We start from the raw sequence: 9,689 nt of genomic DNA on the forward strand, positions 1-9,689 counted from the left end.
CCCAAACAGACCTGATATTCACAAGAATTTTGCTTTCTCTCCCTGCATTTTCCAAATTATCTCAGCATTCACTCTACTGAGCTACACAGACCCATTAGGTCACAGAAAAAGTCCAAGTGACCTGGAATTCCACCACTTCCTCTTGACCCTTCCCCTCCATACACCATGGAAGAACTCCCACAGGGATCTCTGATGGCTTGTGTCACAATGCCTGCTCGAGTTTGTCTTTATTTCTACCTAAGTTCAATGTCCTTAAGAGGAGATGATAACAACCTCCCTGTCAACTTCACCTAATGCAGTCTGTCCCCAGACAGGGGTGCCTGAAGGAAGTGGTTGGAGACTGGGCTTTTTGTTCATTCTAAACTTGACCTGCTTAGACACTAGTTGTGCAAGCAGAGTGTGGAAGCAGAAATTGTCCTTGACCTTTATTATATAAAGGCTCTACTCACAAGGTCATCAGTCAGATCAAAGAACTGACAGACAACCTTTTGGTCCAACGCTGACTGCCAAAGACGCAGCTCTAGAAAGTCCTGCTAGAGACGCTTAAAATCATGTTATCGATAACTTTAACAAAAATCTGGGCTAAACAGAGTACTGCAAACGAACTCAACGACTTTCCCAGCAAATTTACTGTGTAAATATCTATGTTTATTTAAGTTAAAAATGACAAGTCCCGGGGTTGGAGAGATGGTTCAGCAGTTAGCGCTGGCTGCTTTTCCAGAGGACCCAGGTTCCAATTCCAGCACCCACATGGTAGCTCTGTAACTCCAGATTCTGGTGATTTGACTTTTGCAGACACTAGGCATGAAAATAAAACACTCAAACAAAGATGATAATAACAATAATAATAATTTTAAAAATGACAAGTCTAAAGACCCTCATGGTCAGGCAGAAGGCATCAGAGAAAACAGGGTGGCTGGGGACCTGGGAGATGTCAAGTGGCTGGCAGAGTGTTTCCTCTGTAGTTCTCCAAAGTGCCATCAATAACTATTGCAGGAACTTCCCAGCATCTATAAACACTGCAAATCTGAGTTCTTACATAAAACCTCCCAATGTATAAATACTAGCAGCTGATAAAAACTTCACTATATTGACCAATGCTAGTTTCCAATTATGATCTCTAATCTAAACCTTTCATTTAAACAAAATAGAGAATGAATATTCCTTTTTGTGTCAATTTGGACACGCTCTAATATTCAGTGTATTTTTAAGCAAACATTACAGCCTAATAAAATAATTTTTCTGTATTTTTTTCTGTTAGTTTTTTTCAAGACAGAGTTTCCCTGTGTAACACCTCTAGCTGTCTTGGAATTAGCTCTGTAGACCAGGCTGGCCTCGAACTCACAGAGATCCACCTGCCTCTGCCTCTTGAGTCCTGGGATTAAAAGTGTGGGCCACCACTGCCCAGCAATTTTTCTGTATTTTAACAGTTGCCAGCCAATGACTAGAATATAAGGACACTGAGAAAAACAGACCTAAGGCCATAAAATGCCAGTGGGTCGGTCTCCTCTAGCACCTGTAAGTGTTGTTAAACTACCAAATGGGTGCTTTGGTGCAGTATAGTACAATGTCTTCAGATTTTGAGCAGAAGACAAGAATTTTTATCCATAGGACAAACAGCATTACAAATTGTACATTATGGAAAATAATCTCTGCCCATACATACTTAGGAATAAAGACTTAAGAGCTTTTACAGACTAAATCTTTAGAATCTGAAGCAATTTTTTCCTATCGGTTTCTATGGCTTTCATGAAATTGTCCAGTGAAAGCCAAATAAGGGCTTTTAGTGGGTAGCTCATCTCTTCCTTCTTAAATGTTACTTATTTACATTTTAAGCAACCAGATCTCTTGTTTGCATTAACAAAGACTCAAGATGTTCAGGCAGGCTATAGTTCTGTCTGTCTGTTTTTGCTTGTTTTGCTTTGTTTTCTGAGAATCTTCTAGCCTCCAAGTCGGGGAGTGGTAAAAACATCCTATACTTAGATGAATTTTGAAAGTAGCCAGCTTCTGGAGGCGAGCCTGATTTAGTTTGATGATATCTAGAACCTTCCCAGAATTCAAGGCAAGATTGGGTTTTGCTTTTTTTTCTTTCTAGATTCATCTTTATTTCTACTTATGTGTATGCTTACATGTCTTTGTATGGGTGTGTGCAACTGAGTACAATGCTCACAGAGGCCAGAAATGGGTGCTGGATCCCCGAGGCTGGAGTTATAGGTGGTTGTGAGCTGCCCAGTGTGGGTGCTGGGAACTGAACTTGGGTCCTCTGCAAGAGCAGCAAGTGCTCTTAAGCACTGAGCCATCTTTTCAGCCTCTTTTTCTCTTAGTCTTTCAGGCATTCTGACAGTGTAGCAATCATAAATGTGAAGGAGCAGAGAGGAAAGCTGGCCTTTTCTGAGTAAGATACATCTGCTGAAGCAGTCACAGAAGTGGGCATGTAACCCTCCGCAGAGAGACAAAGCACAGAAACACATGGCCAGGTCCCAAGGCTCTAACATTCCATAAGTGCCTTCTGGGAAAGCTCAGAGAAAGCATGACCTCACATGCGTCCCTACACACTAGGGAATCTTCCTCCTCAGCACATATGGCTTTGTCAAAAACAAAATGATAAGAGAATTAAAAAAAAAAACCCGCAAAGGAACAGCATGAAAAGCAGACTGGTCAGGATTAATATTAAAACTGACTGCACTAAATTGTAAGATTTAGAATCGATGAATGGAGCTGAGTCTTGTAAAAGGCAAGTGGGAGTGTTCAGATGTCAATCTTAGCAAAAGCGTTTACCAGTGGTGTGCACGGCCTTCCCTCCACCTCCTTTCTAATGCGACTTCCATCCGCTCCTCTCCTTTCACCCAGTCCTTTGATCTTGGTGACATGATTTCTTCCCATTTTTACTTGCTTTCACTTTCATACATCTAGAAAGGGTCATTTCCCCTTCTAGCTCTTAATCTTCTTGGTTGTTCTGATTATTTGCCAACAGTATTTAGCAATTATTCAATCATGATGAAAACTGGTAGGAGTTTCAAAGAGTAGATGTCAAAAATAGCTATGGTTGGAGGCAAAGGAGTTTAAATTTCTTGTCTGAATTTAAAGAAAAAAAAATCACCCCATCCACTATTCTCATACAAATAAGTTTAATGTACAACATGAAATCAAGTTAGTCCATTTGTCAAATATTTAAACAGTAGATCAACTCTGAAATCTGAAATTATGAACTGAATGTCTTTTTTGGGTTGGAAAAAATTAAGTAAATGTGTAAGAAACTAGAGAATCAAGAGACTCTTAAGAAATAATTTTCAAACTAATATATACTTAAATAAAAAGCCTATCAAGATTTTTTGATGGATCTGCATGTTAGGAATAAAGATAGCTGAGCTATATGCAAATGCATAAATGGAAGCTAGGTTTATATCTTACTTTGTAGCTCTGTTTTATAGATTTTGGTATTTTAAGCACAGTAAATAACTCAGTCAATTCAGAATGAGGTCCTTTGGAATTTATAGAAATACAAACAGAAGTTCAACTTAAAAAAGGAATCCAATATAGAAAATGTGTTTACTTGAAAAAATGGAAATCCCATCATACATATGCAAATATTTATTAAGGTAGATAAATAAATCTGTGTAATAAAGAATTTTCATAATATTTTGACATGTATTTTCGTAAAGCAAAAAACACAATTAGTTTCGGGGGCCTGGAAAGGTGGTCCATTGGCTAAGAATGGTGGCTGCTCTTCCAGAGGACCCATTTTTAAATCCCAGTAACCCCACATTAGGCTCACAACCATTTACAACGCCAGCTCCAAGGGATCCAGTGCCCTCTTCTGGTCTTTGTGGGTACTGGTCATGAATCACATGTGGTACACAGACACAATTGCAGGCCAAACACTCATAGACACAAGATTAGTGTTTTAAGAAACGATTTGCTTGCTCGGTAGGGAATCATCCTAAGAGGAGAGGCAGTGTGCCTCCAATGGCACTTCCAGATCTGAGCCTGGCCCTTGATGTCTGGGCTGTAGATGAAAAACATGCTGGGCAAGTCTGTGGGTGCAGGAAGCGTGTGTGTCTGCAGCTCCTAGGAAATGCTAGTGAACGCCTGTTGAGCCTAAGAAGTCTAGAGGCCCGTGACTCACATTCCTTTGCTAACTAGCTAGGCCCTGTGCTGCTGGGTCTACCCATTCCTGAGAAGGCTCCAAAGGGAAGTAGGGAGAAACAGACACACCAGGAATTACAGGAGAAAGAATAGATTTGAGTTATGTGTGAGAAAGACAGACAAGAGCAGAAAAAGTCGGAGATGGAGAAGAGATGTCCACACTTAAGGCACAAGTGAGAAGGTAAGGAGTCCTCTGGGTAGCTGACTGGAGGAAGCTAACAGCACACGTATTTGGGTCCTGTTTGTGCACACATTAATATACAGTCAATGTCTACACTTCCACCATGTTCAGTGAAGCCCTGTCTTTGATTCAACAGTCACTCCTCTGGGACAAGAGGTAATGAACTGGCTTTCTTGTTGGTGAAGGGGATTTCTTTGTGGTTCACATTTAAATTAATTCAATAGGTGACACCTGGCCTGGGACAGTAACTCAGGAGCCAAGCAGCTGACTTCAGCTCCATCCACCTGCCCAGCAACCTTCGATTTCTTTTCCAGAGCAGCCATGGCTTTCTGTCAATCATTTTACATATTTTTTTTTTCAAATATAAAAAAAGGTGTTTTGCAGGGTGTGGTGGCACATGCTTTTGGTCCTAGCACAGGCAGGTGGATATCTGTGAATCTGAGGCCAGCTTGGTCTACATAGTGAGTTCCAGGATAGCCAGGGCTATGTAGAGAAACCCTGTCTCAAAAACAAATGAACAATCAAACAAAAGCGTTTTGTACTCCCCTCCTATTTTTATCAGCGTTACTGGATCTGCAAATTGCTTTTCCTTGTCATAGCTCTTGGAGACAGATCTGTATCTGTGAGTCTTTGGTGGGTATGTTTGTAAGCCATGCATCTTGGCCAAGCCTTTCCCAATGGCCACACTTAAGCTCTTCCCTCTGGGTTTGGATACAGAACTTCAAGTATAGGACTTGCTGTTTTGTGCTTAAAGTCCCAATTATCACATCCATTGTTAGACTTAAAACATCTTTCCAGCTGCTGAGGAGATGTAGTGTTTTTAGAAAATCAAGTAGAGGTTTGGGGATTTAGCTCAGTGGTAGAGCGCTTGCCTAGCAAGCGCAAGTCCCTGGGTTCGATCCTCAGCTCCCAAAAAAAAAAAAAAAAGAAAGTCTAATAGAATACTTACTGCTGAGCCTTGTTGGGACTGTACCCATCAGGTTCAGCATTGTGCACATGGCACTTGATTTCATTTAGTGTATGAAGTACTGAGGTCATGCAATATGGCTCAGTGGGTAAAGGCACTGACTGCCAAGCCTGATGATCTGAGTTTGATCCTAGGATGCACACGGTGGAATCAAAGAACAGACTCTTGGGAGTTGGCCTCTAACCTCCCCATGCATACGCTCTGCCCCCGCCCCTCCCCCTCATCCGCAGGTACATACATGTGCATCACATACACACAAAATAAATTCAAATGTAATTTTAAAACAAGTCTAAAAGATACATGCATTGAAGAACTGTGGAACAAGAGTAAAAGATCATAATAAGGGGCCCATGGCATGCTGGGCATTCTTCAGTTGGGGAATAGATGTAGATGCAACAGAACAGCCTCATGTTAAAGGCATGTGTGTTTCTGGTCAGCCCATCAGCTGGAAACTTCTGTCAACAGCAATAACTACACGGAACATCCTGGATCATGAAGGGATTCTAAACTTCACAAGCAGGAGCAAACAAAAACCAAATTCAAGAAAAGCAGGTTTCGAAATGACTAGGAAGTTCTTTATGTTCAACAATCTTCACAAATTTACAGAGTACAGGGACTTGTAAACATTCCTTTGGCATCAACTGGCAAACGGAGGCTCTGCTTCCTGCTTGCCTGCTGTCAGCCTCCACAGAGGTGTCAGAGGGAGGTAAACGCTTTCAGCCATTACGTTTACCAGGGGATGGGGAGATGGCTCAGGGGGTAAAGGTACTAGACGGACAAGCATGAGGACTGGAGTTCAAATCCTAAGACCCCACATAAAAGCTAGACATTTACCATGAACATCTGTAATCCCAGCACTCCTACAGGGAGATGGGAGGTGGGGACAGTAGAATCCCTAGAAGCTTGTAGGCCAGATAACCTAGAGTTTTCAGCAGAAAAACAACACAGAGGCCCTGTCTCAAACAGGGCCTACATCCGGGGTTGTCCTGGGACCTCATAAAGGTCATGGTATGTGCATGCCTGAATCTACACATTCCAGTATGCCCATAACCAAGTCCCCAACAGACCACATACAAAATGTATCAGGATATCTCCAAAAGAGAAAACTGCCAAAAGGCCAGCAAATGGGGTAAGGTGGGGCAACTTCCAGACCAGGGTGACTTCTAGTGACAGTGGCATCTTTGTGAATCATTTCTGATGTCCCTTTCTGTTTTGTATCACTTTAATTTAGTGAGGTGTGGTGGGGGCATACCTGTATCCCAGGACTTGGAAGCTGAAGCAGGCATTATTAGAAGTTCAAGACCAGCCAGGACTTTTGCAATCCTTACTATATGTAAATTCAAGGTTAGCCTAAGCTATGTAATGGGATCCTGGGGTGGGGGAAGGCTGGGTGTACTGCTGCGTATATCTTTATGCCTTTAATTCCAGCACTTTGGGAGGCAGAGGCAGAGGATCTCTGTGAGTTCAAGGCCAGACTGGTCTACACAGTGAGTTCCAGGACAGCCAGAACTATATAGTGAGACCCTATCTGGACAAAAAAAGGAGGAGGAGGAGGAAGGAGAGGAGGAGGACAAAGAGAAGAAGAGTAAAACAAACTCGTGGAGTTTAAGGTAAAAGAGACACCCCCCATCGCCTTGCATCACCCCAATGGCTATGGTCCAAGACTGGACTTGCCTCATGAGCAAACAAATCACCAGGAGCGAAACGGCCAAGAATTTCCTCCGGCACGGCTCATTGCGCTTCTGCCGCTGGTGCATCTCCCCGCCGCATTTGTTGCTGCAACGGCACATACAGAAGAAGTAGCCCACCAGAGGCATGAGGACAATGAACAGCAGTCCCAGGATGGCACAGATAAGAACTCCGATCTCATAGTAGACCATCTGCAAAGCAAAGGAAAGACACAGCACATGTCACATGGAACAGAAAGGACATGCCACAGCCGTGAGTGCCCCAACATGCGCGCCTTTATGTGTGTTTTCCAGTCAGAAGTGCTCTGTGCTGAAGGAAGTGGAGTACTGAGTTACTAGAATGATGGCCAAGAGTTTAATATTCCTTTCAATTGCCTGGAAGTTACCCAAGGGCAAGGGCAAGTGGGAAATGGTTTACTTTCAACTTCAAAGGCATTTTGTTTTCCAGATGGTTTAAAAAAAATAGCTCCGCATAGCAAGTCATACAAACATAGGATCCTTTACATCAAGAAGACAGACAAGTAGAGATTACGATTTGAGCCATGTTGGATGGGATTGACTAGTGACAATCTCAATGTTTATAAAAGAATATAAGATATGCTGGGACAAAAGTGGCACAGAAATTATGAGAATGGTCAACCAATGACTGATCCAGCTTGAGACCCTTACTATGAGAGGGAACCCAACCCTGACACTGCCTGGAGGGCCAGGACCCAGAGGTTGGGCAGCCCAGAGACCTAGGATAGAACCAAACATGACTGGCAAATAAGAAAAAAAGTCAATGAAATGATTCCTAATGGTATTCTGTTATACTCATAGATTGTCGCCTAGCCCAACTATCATCAGAGAGGCTTCACCTAGCAACTGATGGAAACAGATGCAGAGACCCCCAGCCAAATAGTAGGCGGAACTTGGGGAATCTTGTGGAAAAGGGTAAGGAAGGATTATGGGATCCAGAAAGGCCAAGGACACCACAAGAAAACCCACAGAATCAACTTACTTGGGCTCATAGGGGTTCACAGAGACAACTGCCAGCTAGAGAACTTGCACGGGACTGACTTAGGCCCTCTGTACATATGCTACAGTCGTGTAGCTTGGTCTTCTTGTGGGACTCCTAACAGTGGGAGCAGAGGCTGTCTCTGACTCTGTTACCAGCTTTTGGGCCCCTTTCCTCCTACTGGGTTGCCTTGTCCAGCCTTAATAGGGGAGGAGGTGCCTGGTCTCACTGCAACTTAATATGCCATGGCTGGCTGATATATATGGGAGGCCTGCACTTTTCTGAAGAGAAAGGAGAGGGAGTGGATGGGGGAAAGGGAGGGGGAGAAGAACTGGGAGGAGAGGAGGGAGGGAGGGGAAACTATGATCTGGCTGGAAAAAAATGAAGCAATCAATCAATCATTTATAAAAAATTGGGGGAATAAATCCAAAAAATAAATAAATAAAAGAATCCAAAGTTTGAACAAAGTCTAGACATTCTGAGTGAATCAAGCACAAGGCATTTAGCTTTTCTGTGCGGACACTGGGAGTACAGTATGACTCCTATCAGGTCATCGGGAAAACTAGAGATAGCATGCTATTAAAGATCGAGCGCCCAGGCAATCACCAGGCACTAGCAGGCAGAGCTCTCTATGGCATCCATGAGGCAGACCTGGTGATACAAGGCTTGGCAGCCTGTGTCCACATTGGTCCTGAGTTCCTGAGACCCAGCACAGTATCCATATAGACTCATTAGACCCTAATATATTCCATTCTCCTTGCTAGCTTGTTCCTGGGGTATGAGGAACAGTGTCCCGTAGGATGAACTAATCTCTCATTCCCATCCATGAACAGAGTCACTCACATTTCTTTTGTTTGTTTGCCCACTTCCCTTTTGTTTTCTTTTATTTTTGATACAAAGTTCCCTGTATCCCAGGTACCTCTCAGAAGTAATGAATGGTCCTCCTGTTCCACCTCCTGGGGACTTCAATTACAAGTATGCGTCCCCGTGCCTAGTTTCTGTGGATGGAATTGAGGATGGAACCCATGGATTCATGAATGCTAGGCAAGTACTCTCCCGACTGAGCTACACCCTCAGCCCCAAGTCCCTCACATTTCTACAGGATGGCGGAAAAATCACAGGTTGACACTTGATGAACAAGCATGATATCAATGGCTGAGGTAGGAGTTAAAATGAAGGGAGCAAAACAGACACGAGTCTTGTTCCTGCAGGCGTGCACTGAGACCTGCTCTCACATCCAGCTTCCTGTTTAACCATCTCACTTTAGCTTTCCACAATCAGATGATGTATGTTTTCTTGCGTTACCATGAGTGTGGCAATCAAAAAGACAGCCCAGGGCCACCACTCCCTCTAGCCTGTCCACTGTGTACTACAGCAGTGACAAAAAACAGCTGAAGGAAACAATGACCTTTGTTCTCCAAGTCTGCAGAACAAAGAGCATCTCCTGACAGAAGACTGTGATCTGGTCGTGTGTACCCTCTGGCCACCTGCTGTGGGGAGTCACCCACCAGTCCGTGAACCCCTATCAACCTCCCCTCTGATCACCCCTGAATTTCCAGCAAAATGAACTTGGTGACAAACCGGCCACCCTCCCATCTAGCTGGCTCTCATCATTTGCCTTCCTTGCCTCAATGCCTATCTCTTCTCTTACATGGCCTGCTGTGCAGACAGCAGCCCTGTTGGGGTCTGACAAGACCGCCGGAAGCAAAC

The 9,689-nt window shown here is 43.6% G+C and overlaps 1 protein-coding gene across 9 annotated transcripts in view; it reads right to left on the minus strand.

Annotated features, from left to right (window-relative positions):
• Prom1 (prominin 1) overlaps window positions 1-9,689 on the minus strand; it is a 108,068-nt gene that overhangs the window by 50,396 nt on the left and 47,983 nt on the right. For all 9 annotated transcript variants that reach the window (XM_052734860.1, XM_052734863.1, XM_052734858.1 and 6 more), the window contains one exon: window positions 6,969-7,174. In XM_052734860.1, coding sequence (XP_052590820.1) covers window positions 6,969-7,174 — 206 coding nt within the window. The remainder of the gene's footprint in view (window positions 1-6,968; window positions 7,175-9,689) is intronic.

The sequence above is a fragment of the Peromyscus californicus genome, unplaced genomic scaffold (genome assembly GCF_007827085.1).
Source record: "Peromyscus californicus insignis strain IS unplaced genomic scaffold, ASM782708v3 Scaffold_13__1_contigs__length_99412109, whole genome shotgun sequence".
NCBI classification, from domain to species: Eukaryota; Metazoa; Chordata; class Mammalia; order Rodentia; family Cricetidae; genus Peromyscus; species Peromyscus californicus.